The following is a 27,761-nucleotide window of genomic DNA, read 5'->3' as shown; positions in this document are numbered from 1 at the left end:
ACACACACACGTGTGCAGACAAACTCACATTATCTAAACACGAGTCCTCCCCAAATTTTCATTATATATGTTGTATTTTACCGTTACTCCATGACTGAATTACATTTAACTCATTCAGTACCATTGACGGCTATAGACGTCAAAAATTCATTTGAACTATTTTTATTTCCTATTTTTGTTAACAAGAGTATGAAAACCTAGATTTTTTTATTGTACATTTAGAACAGATATAAAATTTGTGATTAATCGTGAGTTAGCTAGTGAAGTCATGCAATTATGATTAAAAAAAATTATCGCCCTAATTTTTAAGAATCTTTTCTTTTTCTTTTTTTAAAGAAAAAATTATTAAAAACAAAAAATAAAAAGAAAATTACTTATTTCTTTTTTAAAAAAAGAAGAAACGATTATGAAAAATTAGGGGCGTCAGGCGATTATTTTATTTTAGTAATTTATTGAATGACTTCACTAGTTAACTCACGATTAATCACAAATTTTATATCTGTTCTAAATGTACAATAACTTTTTTTTTTAGGTTTTAATACTCTTATTAACAAAAGTGGAAAAAAATGTTAAACTAATAGAAATAGTTCAAATGAATTTTTGACGTCTATAGCCGTCAATGGCAGTGAATGAGTTAAACAACATGTTGATGGTCAACGTTAGTCAGGAGTAAAATAAACTTACCGTGTTAAAAGAGGAACAAAATACAATAATTATAACACTTAAATTGTTTTACTGAAGCTCAATGACATGAATGTGATTTTTATTGTATGTATTCCAGTGGGAATCTTGTAATTTCTGTGCATTTGATATAAAAACGTCATCATCCAATATTCAACTATTGATGTAGACACATTTTAAGCAACTCTCATAATAATGTGCGCTTCTATTATATGATTTAGTAAACTGAACATGATTTTGAATATAAAAAGAACCTGCTGCGTACAAAAGATAGCATTCAAAAATGATTTTTAACCTTCAATAAATTAATATTTTACAACACAAAATGATATATTTTGTATTTTGATTCATTTAACTAAATGTCACAAAAACTAAAACATCTGCTTGTTGAAATGTTACAATAACAATAATTAGCATTGGCAATGAAGTCCAGTGTCTGCTGTGAAGACATTTGTGGAAATAAAAAAAGTGGAAGCAGGCAGTCATATCTCGGTGGCAATGACATCATCGTAGGTCTGTAACCCTGAGCTGTACTTGAGATCCAAGCCCAGCTCCGCCCGGGCCTCCAGTTCAGCAGTCAGTTCCTTCATGAGCCGCTCCAGGTCCTGGTTCTTCTTGTGCACCTGCAAGTAGTTGATCTGGAGCTGCTTCTGGTACTTGATGACCTTGTCCTTCTCCTTGTTCCACGTGCGCCTCTCCTGGTCAAAACCGCTTGCCAGTCTCTCCTGAGCCGCCTTCTCCTCACTGAGCTGCCGCTTTAGTCTCTCCACTTCTTTTTGGAGGAGCTCCGTGGAGGTTTGCCCCTCAGGCTCCTCCCTCTGCTTGTGGACGGCGATTACTCGCTCTGTGTCTTGCGTGTGGCCGTGAGGCTCAGGTTGTGAAGTGCGCTGATGGGGCTTCTGGTCTTTGGCCTTTCCCTCAAAGTCTTTCTCCAGCTTGGCCACTTTTTCTCTCAGCAGGTCGGCTTCATTCTTCTTGCGCTGGAGTTCATTTTGGCACACCTAAATTGGAAGAAAACAGACTTAATGAAAAATTATTTGTGCCATGATCTTGTTTATTAAAAAATTGTAGCTAATTAATTTAACAATGTTCCGTAATTAATTGCAATTAATCGCATTTTTCTACTTCTGCTTCTACTTTTTTGTAAGAGCTATTTACGTTTGAGTAGCATCTTGAAATTATTGTAAAAACATCAAATAGAAAGTATATTTAGAATTTTAAAAAAGACTGTCCTAATAGCTTTCTTTGATCCTTGAAAAGGATTCTCCTGTAAAATACAACAGTTGAACAAAACAATCAAAATGTACAATGGCGCATTAGGGCCACGTATAATTATTATTATTTTTTTTAGAATGCGGGGGCAACATTCCGAGACAAAAACTCTCAAATTTGCCAATTGATAAAGAATTAGCGAGAAAAAACTCATAAATTTGCCACTTTATCAAGTGGCAAATTTGCAAGTTTATAAAGTGGCCGATTTGCAAGAAAAAAAATCTAAAACTTACGAGAAATACATGTAGCGTACTATGATGTTTGTGCCAATACTTTTCAGTTGGGTTTTTAAAAAAGGAGATGGTAATGGCTTTAACCATATCATGTTAAGACGCCTCGCTTTGCAAAGGTCCACACCCTGAGGATCAAGCATTTAAGTTAATTTGTTAAAATAAATATTTACTTGTACATTTATGTTTCCACAATTATTATTTACACATTCATACATTTTGGTATTTTTTGTAGCTAAGTTGATGTGTCGAATCTGCTGCTCTCCGTCATTCACTTGCATTTACCTAAAGTATGCTGGCTTCTGATTGGTTAGTGTTTAGTCAGCTGATAGGGGATCAGGAAGTGTTGTCGCTCTAGACGCCGCGTCTGACGAGTAAAGTTTAAATTAAGAATGAATCCGTCTCCATCCTGCCTTTTCATTTTATAAACAGTGTTCCATTAACCACCAACGAATCCTCACATTAGACTATAGCAACGCTACGTGTATTACGAGTTTTTTTCTCGCAAATCTGCCACTTAGTAAAGTCGCAAATTTACGATTTTTTTCTCGGAATATTGCCCCAACCCTCTAAAAAAAATACGCCGTCGTAAAAATGGACTCAGCGTTAGAGGCCGTCTTTTTTTTCTTATAAAAACAATTCTCAAAACTTCTCATTTTTAGGTTTAATTGTGCCCACAAGCAGCACACTTCAGAAGGGTTGATTTGCGAGGCGCCCCGGAGGGAACTTGATCAGCGTATTTTGCTCTGAGTTCCTTGAAATTTCTCCAACAAGCATCAAGCAAATAAAACTGACGGTAAAAGTACCTTTAATCCACGTTTGTCTATCTTCACGGCAGTGGCTAAGTTCGGCAAATAAAACTGAGTTAACTGAGTTTTTTTTTTTTTTTTTTTGCTTTAAAGAATTCTAATCAATCTCCAGCGTTAACGCTTCAATTCTGACAGCCCTCATTTCGAGAAAGTGTTCATCAAATTTAGCTGAGGAGTACTCTTGTTGTTACTGTGCAAGTGTCCCTAATGTTATGTCCAGTGAGTATGCTTGAACAAACATTGAATTCAAGTCTACTTACCTACCTAACAGCATTCTTACAAAAGTACTTTTATCTTAAATAGTAACAAGAGTAAGTCGTCATTTTCTTTTAGAAGTTGAACCCGAGCGTGTAATGGGATTCCAAAGGAAGCTCCTCACCTCCACTTCGACAGTGCGGGATCGTAGCCTGTCGCCGCCGTCTTTGTTCTCCTTTTCGAGCATCTCCGCCTTGGCTGTGATTTCCTTCAGCTGTGCCCTCAGGCTGACTATTTCATTGAGCTTATGGCTGACGTCGTCTTGGCTGTCTCGCAGCTGCTTCTTCAGGAGGGAGATCTCTCCTGCTTTCTGGCACACCTACATTGGGACACAAAAGATCACAGTGTCTTCTGTTGTCTGTGTTGTAACCTACCGGGGGCTGTTCAAGTATTTTAGCAGCAAGGATTCCACTTTTGGAAAACATTTATTATTCACCACTTGCTTGCATTTTGAAATCTGTATTTTCCGGCTTGTGACCAGTTAGAAGTTACAATTTCATATACATAATATCAAAGGTAAATTATAAATTATGCAAATAATTTTCAAATAGATTGTTATTTCATTAGTGAAATATCCATCCATCCATTTTCTTAATATATATACATATATATATACCTTAGCTAACAAATGACTGGGCCCATCTGACTGCTTTAAAAATTCAAGATGTGGCCCTTAAGCACAAACATTTGCCCACCCAGGTGGCAACAGAGATGATGAGCGCTGTAAAAAGAAGTCTTACAAAAAAAGTCAATTAAGTTGCCTTTACTGAGGAAATCTAACAGATGTGCTCATTTATGCAGGTGCTCTCCTCTGCTGTATCAATTTCCCAACAAGGTCTCACAAGTATGCACGTGAAATAAAGCCCTGTTATGTTTGATTTGGATTTTTTGAAGCCTCATTTTAAACACTTAATTAATTATTTTTTTTAATTCATGCAAATTTGTCAGGTTTGATCACAGCACCTTTTTCTGTGGTGTGTCAAATTTACAAATTTTCTGTAGAAAATGGACTGGTGAATGAATTTCGTATTGTAATATAATTATATAATAATAAATATAAATAAATATAATATAATAGATTTCATTAAAAAAAAAAGTTTTTCTTCACAGATTGGGAGATGTTTGCATTGTGTTTTGAACATCCAATTAGAACATCCAATTATGTCACCAAAGATGCTTATTTAAGCAGGGTACACAAGTACAATTTTTTTTAACATTTAAATTTTCCCTTTACAGAGACTTTATTTTTTTTTAATCCTGGAGGACCCACGGGGTCAAATTTGGCCCCTATAAATTCTGCTACTCAAATACCAAAGACTTTTTTTTTTTTTTTTTACAAATTTAACTTCAAAAGTCCAGAGTGCCACTTCTGACCCCTGCACGGGGCCATCTAGTGGATGAATATTGCACTTACATGAGCCAGAGTGGTGGTGACAAGATGGCTGGCAACATGCTGTTTTGTTGAGCTGGAAATCAATCCAAACAAAACCATCTTCTCAGCAAACCATCAGATGGTAAAATTGTGTTTTTTTTTTGTTAATCTATTTCATATCATGTTGCAGAATGCCTAGGAGTATGTTTTATATATATATATATATTTTGATAAATTAGCAACTCTGAGCTAGTTAAAAAAAAAGGGTTAAAATTGAAAAAACATATTTTGGTGTTCAGTGAACTTATAGCAGTCATTTAATGTATAATTCATAATTTTCCAAAGAAGAAAAGGGTTCTTGGTTTCTCCAGGGTTAAAAAGGGTCCTGTAATGGACTGATGACGTCACAGTCGTGTCTCACCTCCCACTGAGTTTCCTCAAGCGTCGGAGCGAGTTTCGTGCTCTCCTCCTCACAGGCCCTCAGTCTTTGCTCCGTGACGTCCCTCTCTCGGCTCAGCTTCGCGAGATCCTCCTTGAGTCTCTCGTTTTCCGCCTGTATAAGATGCAAACCTTGATGATCAAGACGGCACCATTTAGTCCCAACGTGACTCATTGGCTAAAGGTCGTACTGGTCTGACCTGAAGTTGGCTGACCTGCAGCTGCAGCGCTTCCTGGCTATTCGCGGCCATCTGCGAGGCTTGTTGTAATGAAGTGGCGCTTCGATGGTTCAACTCTTGCATCTCTTCAGCGCAATACTTTTGTCTTTCCTCGAATAACTTGCAGGTGGCCGCTTCCTTCACCTCGTAGCTCACCTGTTGTTGTTTTAATGGGAGAAATCTCAGCAAAGATGTTTAAAATGATACTAAAGCTGTTATTTTTCTGACACGGCTTAATAGCTTTTTATCTGACAAAAATGAGATATCTATACTATACTATAATTTGTTTTAGTTCTTTAACAGTATTTCTCGTTCAGTACAGCACGGTATGCATTTTTTAGTGTTTTCATTGTAAAAAATCCTAAAATGTCTATACAGTCCGAGTTTTACTTTTCTGCGGCATATTGGTTATAAAAAATACATTTTGCTTGTTAATAGATAAAACATCCGGCAGAAGTTTCCTTGTCTCGAGAGACGCAAGTGCCCACCTCTGTCAGATAGGATTCGAAATGGGCTCACTAGAGGGACAATCAAAGTTAGATGTTTTGGGGGATGTTAATAAAAAAATAATAATAAAAAAATAAAAAAGAGAGAGCAATGATGATGACATATCAAATCGGTAAAATTACCGAATGAACAATACTGAGCTCTGCAGAAAAAAAAGAAAGAAGATGTTTTGGGGACAAAGTTAGAAAGAGACGACTTCAATGGTTCGAGCTCGTCCATTGAAGAGAGAGTGAGAGGAAGACCTAAGAGAAAGCTGATTGCAGTGAGGGGAAGACTTGAGGGCTGTTGGTATTAGAGAGACGGGTGCAAAAGATGACTAATTGCTGTGGCGACCCTTAACCCTGGAGAACCCACGGGGTCAAATTTGGCCCCTATAAATTTTGCTACTCAAATACCAAAGACCTTTTTTTTTATACAAATTGAACTTCAAAAGTCCAGAGTGCCACTTCTGACCCCTGCATGGGGCCATCTAGTGGATGAATATTGCACTTGCATGAGCCAGAGTGGTGGTGACAAGATGGCTGGCAACAAACATGCTGTTTTGTTGAGCTGGAAATCAATCCAAACAAAACCATCTTCTCAGCAAACCATCAGATGGTAAAATTGTGTTTTTTTTTGTTAATCTATTTCATATCATGTTGCAGAATGCCTAGGAGTATGTTTTATATATATTTTGTTAAATTAGTAACTCTGAGCTAGTTAAAAAAAAAGGGTTAAAATTGAAAAATAAAACATATATTTTGGTGTTCAGTGAAGTTATAGCAGTCATTTAATGTATAATTCATAATTTTCCAAAGAAGAAAAGGGTTCTTGGGTTCTCCAGGGTTAAGGGGACAAGTCGAAAAGAAAACGGGAAAGTTTGCTTTATTTAGCTCGATTTAGTGTTGTGAGCAAAGTACTCACCTGTAAGTCTTGTAGTTCATTCTCTCGCTCGAGTAGTCTTTGCTCCAATGTTTCAATCAGTGACTCATCCGTCGTCAGAGGGGACCGACTCCCTCCCACAGTTTCAGAGAGACGTTTCGGCCGATCCGAAGCTAGCGGGGAGCCGCCGTCACCGTGAGCCTTAGATGACAAGCCCCCCGGGCTCAAACGAGCCCTGTAGCCACCGTCTCGACTACCGCTGTTCACCCAAGGGGGCAAATTTGGCTGAACTCCCTTGAGGAGGCCGTTAACGGGAGCGGAGTTCCCGTCGCTGTGGCCTGTGGAAGCACTTAGGCTACCGCTGGTGCTGTGGGTGGGGAGGCTCGACATGGAGTTACGGCCGGAGTCTGACAGATTACCTGAAAGGAAAAGTGGGGACGAATCATTTAAGAGATGTCTGTAATTCAACCCGCATCATAACATTTTGACGTTTATCAGTATAGATATAGACCAGAGGACGTGTCTTGTTTATGTCCGTTATCTGGACTCTTTGGTTTGTCCAGTTGGCTGAGGATGTGGTCCAGGCTGTTGCGTTGTGCCTCCGTGGAGGATACAGTCCTGGGAATTAAAGGCTTGTATGCAGTGGATCGGACCAGCGACTTCTCAGCAGTGGTCTAGAAGAGTGAAATGACACGCTGTCAGAAATGCTCTCCCCGCCGCCCACCCTTTTTTTTTTTTTTTTTCATAGTCACTAACTCCTTTTAGCTGACAGCCTTACAAAATGCAAGTCATCCCATGCCTCGCAGAGCCAAGGATGTGTCTCAATGCAAAGCTTAAAATCCCAGCAACTAGCTTTCTTCAGATTCGGGCACAATATCATCCATCCATCCACAGGGAAGCTTGGAAAGGTCGAGCTAGTCCCAATGGACTTACATTAGGAAATTTCTACCAGGCCTAGGTCTGCTTGACACCTGCTCTATTTTCATGCCCATTGCTCGTCCCCGGCACGAGGCACGGTCTAAATCTATGCCGGCAGACTAGACTTAAGTTTTGGCATTTGCAGGCAATATGCAAGCGGGTGCAGCGTGGCACGTTTTAACCCTGGAGAACCCAAGAACCCCTTTTCTTCTTTGGAAAATTATGAATTATACATTAAATGACTGCTATAAGTTCACTGAACACCAAAATATATGTTTTTTCAATTTTAACCCTTTTTTTTTTAAACTAGCTCAGAGTTGCTAATTTATCAAAAATATATATATAAAACATACTCCTAGGCATTCTGCAACATGATATGAAATAGATTAACAAAAAAAAAACAATTTTACCATCTGATGGTTTGCTGAGAAGATGGTTTTGTTTGGATTGATTTCCAGCTCAACAAAACAGCATGTTGCCAGCCATCTTGTCACCACCACTAGATGGCCCCATGCAGGGGTCAGAAGTGGCACTCTGGACTTTTGAAGTTAAATTTGTAAAAAAAAAAAAAAAAAAAAAAAGGTCTTTGTTATTTGAGTAGCAGAATTTATAGGGGCCAAATTTGACCCCGTGGGTTCTCCAGGGTAAACACAAATAATACTATAAAGCTTTTGTTCTAGCCAGAACTACAGCGCTCTTGTGTAAACAGTCCCTTCCTAACCCAATATGTTTCTGGACTGCGAACTACAAATTGATAGTGTTCTTCCGTAACTCCTCGTGTTTGTATAGCTCCGCATTGCATTATACTGCAGAGAAAATGTGACTGTTCAGCATTTTCTTGAACGTCACACAGTCTCTCTCTATCTGTATTGTCCAAGAAAGACAAGTGGTACCATATAGTGCCTCCCTTCCCTTTTCTGCTTCCCTCTCCTCCATTCTGTACCCACCCCCCCCGCCCCCCACCGCCCACCCCTCATACGCTGCCACAGGGAAGATGAATAGCCCTTTACTAGGTTGTTAATAATATGGGATGCTGAGGTAAAGAGGGAACGCTTGTGAGCTCAGCATTCCTACTCACCGACTACATGACTGGGATATGGGATGCCTTCTTTGATATGAAAAAATAAATCTCCCTCCCTACCCACCAAAGCTCTATTGGACCCCTGATCTATCTCCCATTTCTGCTTCTCATGCCCTACACTTTTGGCCTGGGGGGCCCTGAGGCATATAAAGCTTTTAGAGAAGGTCATTTCACCGCCTTATTCTCAGCACTCTCAAATCACTTCCCTGAGTAGATGAAGGCATTGCAGGGTATTCATTTGGAAAAGGGTAATTATTAAGATGGTGAGGTTCATGAGTGAGAAATGTCTGTTACCTGCTGTGAGACTTCTATCTTAAACGTTTGCTTTTTTTAAAGTGCACTCATGAAGTCTGACTCATTAATGGAGCATAATGGAGCACTGGGAAGGCAGATTGAGAGGCAAGGCTACTTCTTGTCAATCCTACAATACACGTGAGCTGCTGACACAGTACCTGCTGCTGCTCTTTGAAATATGCGATAATATCCATACTTACTTAATAACGTCATTATGTTATTACAGTTTTTTTTTTTTTTGCCAATTTGCATGGTTCTACTGCATGCTAAATATTGTTCTCGCAAGAGACAATTAACTCATTCACTGCCATCGACGGCTATAGACGTCCAAAATTCATTTGAACTATTTCTATTAGTTACACATTTTTTTCTCCCCCCATTTTTGTTAACAAGAGTATGAAAGCCTAGAATTTTTTTGTACATTTAGAACAGATATAAAAAAAATTGTGATTAATCGTGAGTTAACTAGTGAAGTCATGCGATTAATTACGATTACAAATTTTAATCACCTGATGCCCCTCATTTAATTTTTAATAATCTTTCTATTTTTATTTTTTTTTATAATCTTTTTTTTCATTTATATTTTTAAGAAAAGATTATTAAAATTAGGGGCGTCAGGCCATTACAATTTTTAATCGTAATTAATCGCATGACTCACGATTAATCACAAATTGTATGTCTGTTCTAAATGTACAAAAAAATTCTAGGCTTTCATACTCTTGTTAACAAAAATGGGGGGAAAAAAATGTGTAACTAATAGAAATAGTTCAAATTAGTTTTTGACGTCTGTAGCCGTCAATGGCAGTGAATGAGTTAATTGATTATCTGATTATGGCGCCCACCCTGAGCTGGCATAAAGTGTTCAATCATTTAAAACGAAATCTAAGGGGTTAATTCATTGTCGTAGGGAAATTCCAACAATTTTATAACTTTCAAAAAAAAAAAGTCAATTTCTAGTTTATTTCAAAATGTCTCATAACTTAGAGACTTGATCAATTGCTCTGACTGGACAGTTCATTAGGTGCACCTATAGATGCAATCAACAAGTCCTCCAACAAAAACGTCCATATTGGTCGTTTTATAATGCACCAAAATACGACCAAATGTTACATATTGTAGTTTAGCGACCTCTATCGGCCATGTTTGTCAATTTGCCGTCACGGACTAATGGCTGGGGTTCGAATGAGGCTCTCAGTGAGATTGCGCAACAGTACACGTGATGTCTTTAGATAGGAGACGAATGGTTGAGATTGATAAAAGGCACAGTGAGGTTGTGGACCGCTACGGGTTCGAGTCTCGCCTTTGGATTTTTGCGCTATTTAACATGGCCGACAGAGGTCGCTAAACTAAAATACGCAACACTTGGTCGTAATTTGGCACCTTTTCAAAACGACGTATGTGGTTGTATTTATTGGAGGACTGTCTTGATGCAATACAAGAATTGCTTGAAAAATGACTGCGAAAGAGATAGTGATCCTACGATTTTGAGAACAATCGAATTGTGGCCTAATTGTGCAAAAATTGCATTCTGCTACATTATGACGTCGATTACGATTGGATTTATTGTTCTGCCCAAGTCCCTGATTTGATCAACACTGTCTCAGGCAGTTGCCGGGCGCATCGTCAGCTTAACCCTCGAGAACCCAAGAACCCTTTTCTTCTTTGGAAAATTATGAATTATACATTAAATGACTGCTATAAATTCACTGAACACCAAAATATATGTTTTTTTCAATTTTAACCCTTTATTCCCTAATTTAGGATTAGGGCGAAATTTGACCCTTTTCGGGATTTAGGGGTATCATTTCGAAAAATCAGAATAACAAAAACTGTCAGTAAACTATTTAGAATTTAGGAAAATAATCAATCAAATACACAGCTACATTGAACAATATAATTTTTTTGTTTTATTTGTTGCATTTTAGAACTGGATTTTGAATGTACAAACACACTTTGGCCAACGGAAACCAGAACACAGGGACAAAATCAAAAAAAAAAAAAAGTCTTTGTTATTTGAGTAGCAGAATTTATAGGGGCCAAATTTGACCCCGTGGGTTCTCCAGGGTTAAACGAATAAATGCAACGACAAAAATCAGCATTTGCCAAGTAAATGCACTCTGTATTAATAATGACAATACTGTAGATCACTTCATTCTTACCCCATCAGTCCCTGACATGAGCGTCGGCTTGGGTCGCCCGTCAGATTTCTCTTCTCGGTTCCGTCTACTGATGCAGTCTTCCATTGATCCTCCTCTATGGTGCGCTGGCCTCGGTTTATGGTTCACCTTATGCGAAGCGCATATATCATTCAATTTCATGTACATGTACATTCAAAAAAGAACACAAGCTCACCTTGATGTAAAAAAAGTCCTCGCTTCGTCCCGAGCGGGAGTGCGAGAGGCCTTTCGGGAGACGGACGGGGGAGGAGGAGGACGGAGTGAAGCCGCACTTCAGTAAGCCATCAAGGCTGCAACCTCCGCCGCGTCGAGGCTGATTCGTTCGGTTTTTCAACCGCAATTCCGTTGCCTTGCAGTGTTTGCTGTTGAGTTCGTCGTTGGCGATGAGGCTGCTGACGCTCCCCATGTTCCCGCGGGCAAATGGCGGGGGGGTGATTCAGCTCATGACCCTTCGGAGAAGTTCATCTGCAAAATAGCACGTCGAAGTTAAAAGTTGTACAAGTTTCTTTGGTCCTTCCTCGGGTCTCCTGACGGCCTCATGACTCTGGCTGGAAGTGTTCGGTTTAGGGAAACGGCATGGGATTTTTATTTTATTTTATTTTTTTATAGGTTTTAGGTGAACTAATGAATGCACACACGCACATACACATATTCACCCACATACAAAAAAAAAAAATATATATATATATAAAAAAAAAGAGAGCAATGATGATGACATGTCAAATCGGTAAAATTACCGAATGAACAATACTGAGCTCTCGAGAAAAAAAAAAAAGTTGTACACGAGTTTTTTTTTCTCCCCCTCGTAAAATTCATGCCTTTGCCGCCTTTAAAGCAATTTTAACTGCTGTTTATTTAACTTCATTGCTTCCCGTTCGGTGGAGAAGCGACATCTGGAGCAGGTGTGCTTTCATTTGCAAAGTAAACACGCTGGTATAAAAAAAAATTTTTTTTCTATCCCGTGTTGGCTCCCTGCCCGGCGTTGTGTGTCTAGATTTATGGCTTAACCGTTGGTTTGGACTCAAAAGGCCTTTGTGCTCTACTTTTCAACAAATTAGGACTGACCACTCGCAAACATTTGATTAATACTTGGCCTTCATTTGACTGAAAAAACAGCCATGTATTCTTGATGTTGACATTCTCATTTGTAATTTTTTTCCATGAATAATTTCACAGCAGTGCAAGTAAAAGATGGAGGCCCAGATGTCTTGTGACATGATCTGACCCACAGTGGAGAGTGGTGGCTATCGGGCTCCGAGGCTAGCCACCCCCCCCCCCCCCCCAAACCAGCTGGTCCTCAGCCCCTCACCACTTTATAATGACCACAGCAACAAAGGCTTGGACTAAAGTGTACTTAATCACATCACATTTGACTTAAAAGGCTCGTTTAGGATTACTGGGCTGTGTTTGTGGAGGAGCCACAATGTACACTGTAGGCGCACTTACAATTTAATGAGATGCAATTCATGGCATCAAATGCCTTTATACAGATTATGGTTTTGATATATATTTAATACATAACTTCGTTATTTTATTAATTTAATATCACACATTTGTTGTAGTGTAAACTATAGTGACTTTGTCACACACTGTATGATAAACTAAGTTTTTTTTGGAATATGATCAGAAATATTATTAAAAACAATATACACATAATCGAAAAATGTATTTCTGGAACTAATGCTAATTGTATTTTCAGTAGTACTGTTATTATGGAGTACCTGTGTGCTGCTTTACCCTGCAGTTCTGAAACACTTGGATTTCCCCTCTTAATATTATTTTAGTGTAACTCATACCATAAGATATACGCACAATAATAAACATCAACTCATCTCTTCACATTTCTACGTTGCGTAATTTTGCATTTTTTCAGGGTTTGCCGCCTGCTATTTAAATGAACAACTGTCCTTTAGAAAATAAATACATATTTAGTAAATAGGCATTTAATTAGGGATGTTGGATAACAAGTCACCGATACCAATGCCAACTACCGATACCACTAGTACTTTTCATACGTGAATGGGCGAATGTGAGCCTTTGTAAAGCACCATATGGTGTCGATAAAAGCACTACATAAGTGCACTTAAAATTTCCCCCCCAAAATAATGGCAGACCTATTCATCCCAATACTGTATAGCATTTTCCCGCCAAATTGCATGAAATTAATGGCAATTTTCTATTCTTCTAATTTATTATTTCTGCTTCCTGATCATAGAACGGCCGGCCAGCACGAATACCAAAGCCTTGAAATAAGGACGGGTATCGGCCTGATACCGATACAGTATTGGTACTCGTGCATCCCTATAAGTAATAATATATACAGAAACATATTTAGGCAGATACGGTATATTTGTTTTATTGTTATTTAAGCTTTGTTTGGTGCCTAAAAAAAGAAATGAAAACCTCTCTGACAGTATTCATCAAAACTTCATTTATTTCCTCACAAAAACAGCCCTCGTATTCATAAATCATTGATTTACTGCGGGCGTACCTAATATTGTGGCCCGCCGGCAGTGCCATCCGACTGCCTTGGAGAGGAAAAGCATGAATAGCTGATCGATTTTCATCATCAGGAGAAAACAATAAGCAGACACCACATCACAATGAAACGCAATGAGGAGGAAGATAATGGGGAGCATCACAAGGCAGAGAAAACCTTGACACAAAAAGTCATTAAAAGAAAACAAAGGTCTGATTGTTGTGAAAAATAAAGGAAAGATAATCCAGAATTCCAACATCTAATCCATGAATCAAGCCGATATTACACACAACGAAACAAATGTTGTTAACTTGGCATCTACAAAAGTAAACAGTCATTGTCATGACCGCGTTGCCCCCATTGCGGTTGCTCCAGCTTTCACTATCACACTCGCAGCACTCACACAAAAACAACAGAAATAAGCTTTTTTTACTTACCGAGCATCCATCCCTAACCGGGCCTCACACGAGCGATCTGTCCAGCCTTGCATGCGTTGACCCAACGTTCGCTCGTACGCACACGCGTGCACAAGCAATATGCTCTTGAACGCTAAAATGCTACTAGGCCCGGAGGGTCTGATAATGTGCAGTTGAGGGGTGGGGTCAGCTTTGCATTATAACTGACATGTAAATGGAATTTGTGTGTGGGTGTGTGTGTGTGTGTGTTTGGGACCTCCCTCTTTACACCCCCCCCCACCACCCCCTGGGGAATAAGTGTACAACATGTGCACCCTCAGAAGCGACGTGTGCCGCTCAAGTGATTAACTCGAGGCCCTCACAAAAGATCCCCCCCCCCAGCACCCCCCCACCACTGTCACCCAGACACCTCCTGCTCTGTGCCCTGCACCCACACTGAGCAAACAAGCCTTCAGCCCAAAGAAGGGAAAAAAAAGCTGCTTGCTTACTCTTTTGTGTGTTGAAGTGTGCCGCTCTTTGTGTTGCACTCCCGTTGATGTATTCTCCCCCAAACGGCCTCGGACCATATTTGAGTGTTAAATAAAGGACTCAACCTCACAATGGAGAAGGAGCTGGAGAGTTTCACTCTTAGTGTGATTTACCATCTTGGGAGTCCCGACGGGTCCGGCAGGGCAACGTATGATGTGTTTGCCGAAAAAAAAAAAACAACAACAAAGAATTGAAGATATACTGTATTTGATGGTCCCGGAGCGGTGCGGACAAATCATGTGTAAATCTAACAGGCTATAGATGTCGCAAGTGGGCTTATATTTTCTGCTTAATGTGAAGAAAACAGACAGCTTCGCAACACATCTGCTGATTCATTGTCATGGCCATACAGGAGGAAATCAATGGGGAGAACATTTGGTGACATCATGTTATCTGGGAAGAACATTTTTATGTGCAGGGTTTTCGCACTCTTAGAATAAGACGCACTATCTCACTACCGCTCCTCTGTTAATGTTTTTCCCTTGGCTATAGGAACACCTGCACAATATAATATAGAAAAATCTGCCTTTACACAATAGAATAGTATAAAGTCGGTGCACACGTAGCGAAAATCCCTCTCTTTTCCCGTTTACAATCTTAAATTCTTACGTTTATGGTCAACACCAAGTTGGGCCGAGCCACGAACTCCGTGACTGTGATGTCAAATGAAAAGATAGCCAGTATCGTTGTGTGTATGGTGTTGTGGTGTCCGCGTGTTCGTTTTCTTTCGGGTAGTGAGAATGTTGATTATCCGAATACAGGCTGGAGATCGATGAACAGTTCCTTCGAAGCTTTTATTCCTACAGAATATTCCGGGCACAAGTGAGTTACAGACAATGGCTGCAGCCTCTCACAAGTGCGAAGATTACAGAGGACTTAACAATATTCTTATACTATCTTGAAGGGCGGTACCACATAGTTTCCAGTAAAGAGATCAACCGGAGATGACCGGACGTACAGAGATACATTCAAGGACACTATTCACAAAACAAAAGCCCATTTGAGGAATAGAGGAGGTTTTTTCAGTCATGACTGCACCTGGCAGAAATTGCGATAACACTCACAAAGATACATCTGCAGAACAAAGCTCTACTGAGGAAATAAGGAAATTAAAACAATTATGACTAAATCTGGGCAGGAGACCCTCTTCAATGGACATATACAGGCCAGATTGTGATCATGATCAGTGTACGTATTTGTCTAACTCTTGTGTTTTTGGTGTGCTGTTATAACCAACCCCCCCAAGGGCAGCCATAGCAACAATAGGGTTTGTGATGATGAAAACAAGTTTGACACCCCTGCGAATTGGACTTTTCCCATAGGGAGTTTGTCAAAGTACGAGCCATGGACGTCACCCAAACTGCTTCAACACAAAATGATCTGTTCAACAATGACCATAGGTACTTCAAATACCCGTAAAGTGAACATAAATGTCTTCTAAATTTGACACATAGCGAGGAATGCTAACAACCCTGCCAAATTTGAATCTTTCGTATTGCCTACACATCCCTACATGTTTGAGCCATGGAAATATATACGCTTAAAGGCTTTGGTGTGGAATACCGTATATCCCACTGGGTCTTTTCCAGGGCTTTCCATGCTCAAAAGAGAGGCGCTAGCCAAAAACTAGCTTGTGATCCATCATGTGGCGCGTTGCCGTACTGCGGACGGTTACAGTCACAGTACATGACACACATTAGCGCTAGCCAAAAACTAGCTTGTGATCCATCATGTGGCGCGTTGCCGTACTACGGACGGTTACAGTCACAGTACATGACACACATTAGCGCTAGCCAAAAACTAGCTTGTGAGTCATCATGTGGCGCGTTGCCGTACTACGGGCGGTTACAGTCACAGTACATGACACACATTAGCGCTAGCCAAAAACTAGCTTGTGAGCCATCATGTGGCGCGTTGCCGTACTGCGGACGGTTACAGTCACAGTACATGACACACATTAGCGCTAGCCAAAAACTAGCTTGTGAGTCATCATGTGGCGCGTTGCCATACTACGGACGGTTACAGTCACAGTACATGACACACATTAGCGCTAGGTAAAAACTAGCTTGTGAGTCATCATGTGGCGCGTTGCCGTACTGCGGACGGTTACAGTCACAGTACATGACACACATTACCGCTAGCCAAAAACTAGCTTGTGAGTCATCATGTGGCGCGTTGCCGTACTACGCACGGTTACAGTCACAGTACATGACACACATTACCGCTAGCCAAAAACTAGCTTGTGAGTCATCATGTGGCGCGTTGCCGTACTACGGACGGTTACAGTCACAGTACATGACACACATTAGCGCTAGCCAAAAACTAGCTTGTGAGTCATCATGTGGCGCGTTGCCGTACTACGGACGGTTACAGTCACAGTACATGACACACATTAGCGCTAGCCAAAAACTAGCTTGTGAGTCATCATTTGGCGCGTTGCCGTACTACGGACGGTTACAGTCACAGTACATGACACACATTAGCGTACATACGTCCTGCTAGTTATATACCCACACTACTTTACGTTCCAACTTATTCCGCTAGCTTGAAAAACACAAACTGAATAACACCTGGTTGTTCTTTCAATTGTGGCATGGAAAAGATGTGTAAACATAGTTAGCTAGCTAACTGCACAAAATAGTAGTGGATTAGCCAAATGACTCACAAACATGCTGGGTAAACTGCTGATATGAATGAAAGCGCTCAGTTGATAAATAGTGGAGGAGGGGCTTCACTGGGTGCCGTTTTAACCCCCCCAAAAAAAGTCATGAAAACATATGGTGAAAAGTTGAAACCTTTGACTACTACAGTAAAGTACATCTACACAATTGTGTTGCACAGTTCTCTCTTTTTGCACTTGTTATCTTCAAACATGTATAATGTATTTCAAAATAAATTTTTCTACCAGGACACAAATGCAAAATTGCTGTTTTTCGGTTATGTTTAGCTCCCCCAAAAGACGATTCAGTCATACGAAGAATAATGACAAAGAGCGTCGCCGGTGGGTCAAGCCCTTAAAAAACTGACAATAATATCATTAAAATTTTGAAATTAGAGCCTAAGATCAGTCTTTCATTAGATTGTACAGGTTGCGGCCCTCTTGTATGCTTCTATTCACGTTCTCGGTAACGATAGTTTCATTTCTTCTTTTACGAGTGTTTAAGTACTTAATATTGCATCGGGCAGTCGGCGTTTTCGAAGCGCTTCGGCGAGACGGCAAGGGATGATACTGATGATACTCTTTTATCTGTACAAAAGTGTTTGCACTTCTTTGTCACATCTGTGTCGGAGCAGGGGGCTCTCCGTGTGTATTAGCGAGGTATCATACTTAGCTTTTGAGCACCCGCTGACCCGCCTGACACAAAGCAAGTCCGGCTCACAATGCGCACCCCCCCCCCCCCCTTCCACGCACTCACACACATACACATTCATAGACACAGAGCATAGAGCATAGCCAATCGTTTTCAGCACAGCCAGTGGAAGGCAGCATTGTGCTAGCACGTCGGGAGATTTATATACCTGCCCCTCTCACAAACTAACCATGAAAGTTTCCACTGTACCTCCACACTGCCAGATGGCACCGCTTTAATTCTCACTGTCTGTATGTTAATTTTGAACAGATGCATGTATAATCTATCTGGTTCACGGTGTCTGTTTTTTTAGGTCACTCTCGGCCGCCGTATTGTTCTTTGGGTTGGGATTTCTTCAGCTTTAGTAACTTACTATTTGTGACTGCTGCACTTTTACTGAACTGCGATTTTACTACTGTGTTTTTCTTTCTTTTGTTTGTCTGCAACTTAATCCCTATAGTCATTTTATAGAATAGTAATCTATTCTTCCAAGGATGTTCCCATTGAAATAGTGACAGCAATATAAAGCTAACATTGAAATATCCATTTAACATGTTGAGATGCTTGTATATGCTTGATATTTACTGTGCTTAATTCAACTTCATTTTGGGTACTTTGAATCCCGAATAATATATTGATATGAAATGTCACAGCTCATTGTTTGTTTGTTTTTTCATTGACTTTTGAATAATTACAACTAAGGATGGACATATTCATTGATTAACTCATTCACTGCCATTGACGGCTATAGAAGTAAAAAAATCATTTGAACTATTTCTAGCAGTTTAACATTTTTTTCCCACTTTTGTTGACAAGAGTATGAAAACCTAGAATTATTTTTTTATTGTACATTTACAACAGATATAAAATTTGTGATTAATCATGAATTGAAATCATGCAGTTGATTACCATTAAAAATTTGAATCGCCTGACACGATTTAAAAGAAAAAAGAAAATATTCTTAAAAATTAGGGACAGGCGATTAAATTTTTTAATCGTAATTAATCGCATGACTTCACTAGTTAACTCACTATTAATCACAAATTTTATATCTGTTCTAAATGTACAATAATTTTTTTTTATAGTTTTTCATGCTGTTGTTAACTAGTTTTTTCCTCACTTTTATTAACAAGAGTATGAAAAACAAAACAAAAAACTAAAAAAAAAAGACATTTAGAACAGATATAAAATGTATGATTAATCGTGAGTTAACAAATAAAGTCATGCGATTAATTACAATAAAAAAAAACAGTCGCCTGGCGCGATTAAAAAAATGATTATTAAAAATTAGAGGCGTCAGGCGATAAAATTTCTAATCGTAATTAATTGCATGACTTCACTTGTTAACTCACGATTAATCCCAAATTTTATATCTGTCCTAAATGTGCAATAAAAAAAAACGAGGTAATCATACTCTTGCTAACAAAAGTGGAAAAAATGTTAAACTAATAGAAATAGTTCAAATGAATTTTTGACGTCTATAGTCGTCAATGGCAGTGAATGAATTGATGGCTAAATTGCTCTCTAAAGACAATATAATGTCAACTTGAGGGGGAGAAGGGGTCTTGCGGGCTCCTTGGGGCCTACCCACCCAGTGTGCTTGTGGTTTCTGGGCCTCCGGTGGTTCCCTTTGTGCTGTGGTCTCGGTAGCCCATCGGCTATCCTGCTGGTTTCTCTAGCTTGGGTCTGAGCACCACTTCACCTACTCCAGCTGATTTTGGCTAAACGGCAGACTACAACCTGGACTGCTGCCAGTCACTCACAGACGGACAAGCATTTACGCTCACATTCACACCATCACAGAATCGGAACTGAACCAGTGATTAAGTTTACAGGCATTTTTTGAACGGCCACGTAAAAGCATTCAAAACCCCCGAATATGGTCTCATTCGGGTTTTTAATTCACTGACATTGACAAGTATACTTGTACATTATTTTTTTTTATGTCAGATCTGCTCTACTGAAAATGTCAAATTTGGAACCAACTTTCCAGATGCACAACCACGCGTCGATGACATCAATGCCCCATTTTAGATATGAGATCAACACAGTTTGAGTGAAACGGCTGGATTTTGTGAACCTACCTTTTTTTTCTACTGATTATGAACGAATGGAAAAAGACAGAAAGGAAAGAGTCCCTTCTTTCATTTGGTAGATTCGGTGTACAGTATAGCTATATAATCAATGAAGACAATAAAATGTGTGGATTGAAAATGTTCAAATGTTATATAAACGCGATCGGGGTACCTCATTTGAACGTAACTATGGCTTTTTATTCTCTATTCGCAAGTACACTTTAGTACAGGAACTACTTACATGCTTGGCGGCCATCTTACGTTGCCACTCGCTAAATGCGCTTAGCTTGAACACATTCATTTCTCTGTGGTGTTTTCTCGTTATTTCATGTCTTTATGGCAAAAAGGCCAGTCACAAGTGTGTATATAAGCACATACAGTATATGCGTGTAGTCCGCGTGTTTGGTGCGGCACTCACCGTAAATACACAAGCTGAGGTAAACAAACATGGCGACCCGGCGCAGAACTGCACTTTTGGAGTGAGGAGGAAACCGAGTGTGGCGAATGACATGAATATAATTGTATTTATTTATTTTTCTGGAGAGCTCAGTATTGTTCATTCGGTAATTTTACCAATTTGACATGTCATCATCATTGCTCTTTTTTAAAAAAAAATATTAAATTTTTTATTTTTTATTATTATTATTTTTTTGGATGTGCGTGCGTGTGAGTGTGTGTGCATTCATTCGTTCACCTAAAACCTATTAAAAAATCCCATACCGTTCACCTAAACCGAACACTTCCAGCCAGAGTCGCGAGGCCGTCAGGAGACCCGAGGAAGGACCAAAGAAAGGAAAGGAAAGTGAAATCCAGCACCGACCAGACACCACCCACCAGGCCACCAACCAGAGTTTTTCACCAACCCCAGAAACATGAATATAATTGTATTTTATTCACTGGAAAAAAATTATATAGATGGCGTGATGACGTCCAAATCGGGATATCTATACGGGAGTCATTCTGTTCGCAAAACGGGTTATCCCAAATGACTCCGAATCCGGAATTTTCACATTAAACGTAGTCAGTGACTTTTTTTTATCAGACATTCCGATTCCAATTCTAAACCGCAAAACTATTCCAATTTTTGCCTCCATGTATTGACATGCTTACGACATACCCGCCGTGATGTCCGATTGCCTCAATGCATAACGCTTGACATATTGCTGCCAGCGTTATGTAACACATTAGCTAACCGGGAATCAATCTGTGTTTGGCGCCAAGTAACTGATGATGACTCCCGTGTAATGAAGCAGGCACTTCCTCTTATCATAGTCATGACACGGGGGAAATTAAACTCACAAATTAAACAGGAGCAAGAGGAGGAGGAGGAGGATGAGGACGATGGGGGAAGCTCAGAATGATGGGTTGAATTATTGAGAAGTAATACTCCATCACTTTTTCTGACACACACACACACACACTCGGATGTCCCGATCTGTGTGGCTGGCTGACTTGCAGGGATGACTAATGTGACCTCCAGCGGCAAATCAAATAGGAGTGCACGCACGCACGCACACAGGCACATACTCACCCACATACAAAAAACTAATAATAATAATAATAAATAATAATAATAATAATAATAAAAAAATATTATTATTTTTTTTTTAATTAAAAAAAATTTTTTTTGGAAAAGGAGAGCAATGATGATGACATGTCAAATCGGTAAAATTACCGAATGAACAATACTGAGCTCTCCAGAAAAAAAAAGGAATGTGGGGTACAGACAGCCATCCATCTTTCACTTTCACTGCTAACACCGCCACTGACCGCGCATCACACGCACGCCAGCCGCTCACAATGACACCAAATAGCGTCTAATTGGCTAATCCTTTTAGTGCATTGTAAAAGGAGATTGAGCATGAATGGGACGGCTTCAGCGGTGAAGAGCAGAATAGCAGATAGTCATTACGGGGCCCCACGGTGACGAGACGGAGCGCCAGGCTCGGGCTGAAAGAGAAGGACGTGCGCCGAGTGCTTATGAGAGAGATTTATGGCGCGAGAGTGTAACAACGCATAATAAACTGATGACTGGAAAGGAGTTTGGATTCAAAGGATGGCTGTTCTATTTTAATCAAATGGTTATCACGTCATCTATGCTCATTGTTGGCCTCCTCTTTGATAGCGGGCCAGTTTTTCGTGACGTCCCCCCTCTGGTGAAATGAGATTGCCTTCAGATGACGCATTCAAATGAGACAGCGGGTCAACCAAACAATCAAGCGCCTCACATATTAATAGATAAGGAAGTCAACTGGGTTTGTGTGGCTGGTTAAACACTAATTACGCAATGCCGGCATTTGCATAAACTGAACAGCTGCAAATGTATAGTGGGAAATTAGTCTTTAATGGAGCCTAAGCGGGAGCATTTACAGCTAAACTGATCCTCGGTATGACGATATAATAATTGGAATGTCCTTTTAACAGTTTTTATTTTGGTGCATATACGATACCCGTTACCATAAAATCATTTAGCTTTAGCTCGTTAGCCCTTATCTCTAATTGTTTCCGTTGTCGTGCTAGCTAGCAGGTAAACGAGCACCATGGGAGCTAGCTAGCTAGCTAGCTAGTACCAGGGGGCTAAAGCCAAACTGTGACAGGGTTTTTGCTTTCTGGACCTGGATTTGCAATCTCTGCCCTTTTTCTCTTCTGCACGCGACAAGCTTTTGTAAATCTAGCACCCTGTTAGGTGAAACATCATATTGCACGTTTTGATTCTATTAATTGCTCCACTGGTGATGTCTTGGTGACTGAACGAATGCTGACTTGTGCTTGTTATTCATTTATTTTATTTTTTTAAAAGTTTGTCTGAAAGCGTCTTGTATTGATGCACCGGCGTTCAGACATGAGCACAGTATTCTGATGACATTACCGGTACTTTTATTGGATTTATTAAATGCAAGGGAAAAAAACTCCTCCAAAATAGTAAAGTGAATTCTTTAAGGTGGAATCATCTAGATGTCAGGATTAAGATGGAGAATAATGAAAATACTTTCTTTAATTAGTTCGGTTTTATTTTCGTAAAAGTTATGTTCGAGGTAGATTTGTCCGCATGCCATCTTATAACTCCGGAGAATGAATTGCTAATGATACTTGATTAATGAATGAATATGCTTTAGTGTGACAGTGTAATTTTAAACTACAGGACCTCCACACCTCCACGGTTCCTTACTCAAAAAAGAAAAAACTGACGAATGTTTTTAATTCTGTTTGTTGGCTACCTTTCAACTTTGCAGTATTTTTGCAGTATTTTCTTCTGTGTGTGTTTAATTTTGAGTGGATATTTCTTTAACGCCACAAAAAATTTTTAACGCGTGATCAACTCATTCACTGCCATTGACGGCTATAGACGTCAAAAATTCATTTGAACTATTTCTATTAGTTTAAATTTTTTTCCACTTGTTAACAATTTTTTATTGTACATTTAGAACAGATATAAAATTTGTGATTAATAGTGAGTCAACTAGTGAAGTCCTGCGATTAATTACGATTAAAAAATGTAATCACCCGATGTCCCTAATTTTTAAGAATCTTTTCTTTTTTCTTTAAAAATCGTATCAGGCGATTCAAATTTTTTATGTTAATTAACTGCATGATTTCAATTCACGATTAATCACAAATTTTATATCTGTTGTAAATGTACAATAAAAAAACATTTTTTTTAGGTTTTCATACTCTTGTTAACAAAAGTGGGGAAAAAATGTTAAACTAATAGTAATAATAATAATAATAATAATAATAGAAATAGTTCAAATGAATTTTTGACGTCTATAGCCGTCAATGGCAGTGAATGAGTTAATGACCGCTCCTTACTTAGAAAGCCTGTACTGGGGGAATTCCAGTCACAACGCAGCAGACACATCCTCGTCAAAATTTTGCAATAATACATTTAATAATAAGGCATATATTTGTGGAGACTGGGGTCTGTTAAGTTGTACTTAACAATTTTAAAAAAAGTGCAGAATTTCACAAGTTTCTTCATGTTAACGATTAGACAGCGGTTAATATGAAAACAAAAATGCACTGAGCTGTCACCGTCTTACAAATGCAATTATGCCATCTAGTGGCAGAAAAATGACCAACACAAATCAATATCACACTCTTTATTTATAGTACAGTTCACTACAATTAACATTACATTTAATTAATTTGAACTCAATTTCATCAATTATTATGAAATAATAAAATATGTAGCCATAATTTGATTTGTTTAACTTTTTCCACTTTTATGTTAAGAGTATGAAAACTCATATATTATTGTACATTTAGAACAGATATCAAATTTGTGCTTAATCGTGAGTTAACTATTTAAGTCATGCGATTAATTACGATTAAAAAAAAATAATCGCCTGACACCCCTAATTGAGATACATTTGCATATGACTCAGCTCTTGCAGTGAATCTCATTTGAATGAGCAAGTATTCTTGTGGCCAGTGTGTTTTCAAAGGGAGCTTTAAAGCTTCTGTAAAAGTTGGTCACTCTATCATATAAAATATTCAGCTCCCAGGCTTTTATTACGGTGTAAAAGCAGCCGAGTGGATTTTTAGGCGTGGATGTACGTTGCACTTTTTAATTACTGCCCATCTCTTATCCTTTTTTAAACCACCTCCGTGGCTTGTTTAATGCAGGCCGTTTTTTCAGGATCGTCCCTTTGAGACACAAATTACAACATTTAAAAGGAAAATCCCCCAAATCAGCATGTAATACACACACATACACATGCACACACACACACACGGTGAGCATGCCGGTCTGTTTGAGGCATTATACGTGCATAGCGAGGTTAGAAAAGAATGAAGCCTTTCCTGGCACGGGGGCCCATTGACCCTGCAAGCTGAGCAGCGAGTGATAAGGTTGTCATTCTGGAGCATAACCATCCTCCCACCTTCTAATCTGCTTCGTGTGTGCATGTGTGTGCGGTTGGTGTAATGTGGGAGGAAGACGTACAATGAGTTCACTTTTCAGAAAAAGGGAGGGTGGTCAAGATTTTTGATTTTGTAGAACGCCGCGAGAATTATAAGCCTCAGGCGATACCTGAAAATAAAAGCCCTTTGACCTTGTGAGTGCTCACTTGCTCGTTACAAGGGTTTTTCTCCCTCTCGCGGGGCGCACGTTTGCCCCGAGTAAGAACATCTGGATGTAAAGCTCCGTAAATGGAGACGCTGCTGTATGAGAATGAAAGTCACATACATACAGTAGTAGCGAGTGTGAGGCTGCACGTCACTCAGACTTCACTCATGAGGGTGGATGCTCTATTTGGGACAGTTATTTTAAGAAGCGTCTTCCTCGGTAGGTCGTAACAGCGACATTGATGCAGCCTACATTTAAGAAGTGAGCCGCATTCAACAAGGGGTTCCTAAACGCGTACCGATAATTGGGCCTAATTTGAGCGTTTTCTCCCTTTTCTGTTCAAAGGTTATCTGAGGTCACGTCAAGATGATCCTGACTGGTTACCCTCTGGTGTGCGCTAATTCCGGTATTAATTCAATTCATTTCCAATCTGATCAGTTACAAATATTCAATATTTCCAATCAATGCATGGTCAAAACCAGGTTCGGCCGAGCCAGGGACTTTGTGGCGATTGTGATGGGAAACGGAACGATATCCAAGTAGGAAGGAGCAGAGGCCCAAATGCTTGTGTTGAATGTTGTTGAATATGTCTCCAATTTTTGCTTTCTTTTTTTTTCTCTTCTTTTTTTTCTTCTGGAGAGCTCAGTATTGTTCATTCGGTAATTTTACCGATTTGACATGTCATCATCATTGCTCTCTCTTTTTTTTATTTTATTTTATTTTATTTTATTTTATTTTATTTTTTAATATATATATATATATATATATATATATATATATATATATATATATATATATATATATATATATTTATATATATATATATATATATTTTTTTTTTAAATAAATTTTTATTTTGTATGTGTGAGTGTGTGTGTGTGTGTGTGTGTGTGTGCGTGTGAGTGTGTATTCATTAGTTCACCTAAAACCTATTAAAAAATCCCATACCGTTCACCTAAACCGAACACTTCAGAACCCAGCCAGAGCCGTGAGGCCGTCAGGAGACCCGAGGAAGGACCAAAGAAAAGAAAGGAAAGTGAAATCTAGTGTTTGCTTTCTGACTACATCTCAGACTTTTCGTGTCGACGTTGGTGAACGGGTTACGAATAGATTCGTACATTTTGCACTTCAACCGCATCGTAGTCCAACAGAAAAATCTAATTTGATGCAAATGGTAAATAGAGAGCACTTTTTCTACATAATATGGTTTGTGCCCAAAGCGCTTTACAAAGCCTCACAAACACTTATCTAATTATATATTGAACTGGAAAGTACAGCAGCATCCAACAGTGCCTTGCTGGAAGCCACTTTTAGCTCCTAAAACTTCAAAAAGTTTTTATTTTTAGTTTAAAATGGCTTACTTTAATCAGGATTGCGTGGACTCTTCCTAACTCCAAGAGACCAAAAATGATGTCTTTGGTCTCTTGGAGATGAGCAAACAGTAGGAGGGGCATAGCTCTGGTGGTAGTGTGGCAGTCTCCCAAGCTGAAGGATGTGAGTTTGTTCCTCAACCCTTGAGTGACTTTTTTTTTTTTTACTTTTTTCCTCGTGTAAATCTTAGCCTACCTAAAATTGAGTCCATTTGGTAAATAGAGTCAAATTTACTCTACAGAATTGAATGTGTTATTGCCGTGGCGTTTATAAGATGTATGCTATAGCTAAGCTAGCTAGCTAGCGAGCTAGCTGGACAAACTCTTCATTTGTTGTTGACAGAGGTGTCGATGCAATGCCGAGAAGGGCTTTATTGACCATCGTGCCCAACATTTGATTTGATACCGATTAGCTGCCTAGCTAACTATTATATAACTATGTTTTACATTTTGAGCTCCCTACTCAAGCGACAACACACGCAACAACATTACAAGGTTTGTTTCGATCCGAGTGCGGAAATATGAATATTATATATTCATTAAGTAGTTCTTCTTCTGCTATTCTTTCTGGGTTTTTTTGTATTTTCCTGTCACTCGCACTGCCTCTCACAGGTCAGTCTTGGTACTGCGTACATGTCAAGAGCACACACCAGTACACACTATAACAACACGCATATCGATTTTTTTCTTCTTCTTCGTCATTTGTGGGGTCTCTCACAAATGTGGGTTCTCTGTTATATATCGTACCCGGTGCAATACATGCTCCAAAAACCCGCCACATTCCCAGCGTTTTTGTCAACGACAATGCACAGCAATGTTGAACACGCTCGGACGTGCCCGTTTGCCTCGTCACACCCCGATAACATGTATGCCTTTTCACATAGGCTGCCACTTCATTCCACAAAGTTTGAACCGAGTAGAACTCGACAAAAAAATGATAAGGAGAAACTTGAGACTTCAGAGGATGATTGAGGTCGCCACTGAAACACGTTAAAACTGGTTTGTCCAGTAACGGTTGTGATGCCAAATGGAGACACATTTGAGAAAGCAGTGTGGACATCCCAGCTGAAATGTATGCAAGGCTAACTCGTATCAAATGAATTTACAGTATGTGAGCCCACTAACTCCTGAAGTTGGAAGTTGCCAGAACTGACGGCGTAACTTGAACATGTAATATTTGCGGCGACTTACCTGCTTTGCTTCTCTTCCCTGTCCCAAACATGGACCGCTTTTCCCCCAAATGGAGTGCACGACCGATGATGATGATGATATTGGCGTTTTCCTCGGCGCCCCTCTCACCTCCTGTCAACCGCGTGCTATGGTGCAATCAGTCCATCCACCGAACACTCACATTCCTCCATA

At 39.4% G+C, this 27,761-nt stretch overlaps 1 protein-coding gene across 3 annotated transcripts; it reads right to left on the bottom strand.

Annotated features, from left to right (window-relative positions):
* Nucleotides 1-727: 727 nt before the first annotated feature.
* Nucleotides 728-27,761, bottom strand: lzts1 (leucine zipper, putative tumor suppressor 1). Of its 3 annotated transcripts, none has more exons than XM_077562416.1 (9): nucleotides 27,591-27,761; nucleotides 11,289-11,578; nucleotides 11,096-11,221; nucleotides 7,155-7,317; nucleotides 6,686-7,062; nucleotides 5,258-5,431; nucleotides 5,041-5,172; nucleotides 3,372-3,566; nucleotides 728-1,682 (listed from the first exon to the last, which is right to left on the bottom strand). In XM_077562416.1, the coding sequence occupies exons 2-9, from the start codon at nucleotides 11,517-11,519 to the stop codon at nucleotides 1,164-1,166; spliced, it is 1,917 nt and encodes a 638-aa protein (XP_077418542.1). In that variant the 5' UTR covers nucleotides 11,520-11,578; nucleotides 27,591-27,761; the 3' UTR covers nucleotides 728-1,163. The 3 variants fall into 3 exon arrangements, with proteins under 3 accessions (XP_077418542.1, XP_077418544.1, XP_077418543.1); XM_077562418.1 differs by having other exon boundaries at nucleotides 5,273-5,431; XM_077562417.1 differs by lacking the exon at nucleotides 27,591-27,761 and adding an exon at nucleotides 14,030-14,236.

The sequence above is a fragment of the Vanacampus margaritifer genome, chromosome 3 (assembly GCF_051991255.1).
Source record: "Vanacampus margaritifer isolate UIUO_Vmar chromosome 3, RoL_Vmar_1.0, whole genome shotgun sequence".
NCBI lineage: Eukaryota > Metazoa > Chordata > Actinopteri > Syngnathiformes > Syngnathidae > Vanacampus > Vanacampus margaritifer.
Note: the sequence above shows the minus strand (reverse complement) of the source record. Positions and strands in the feature narration are given on the sequence as shown.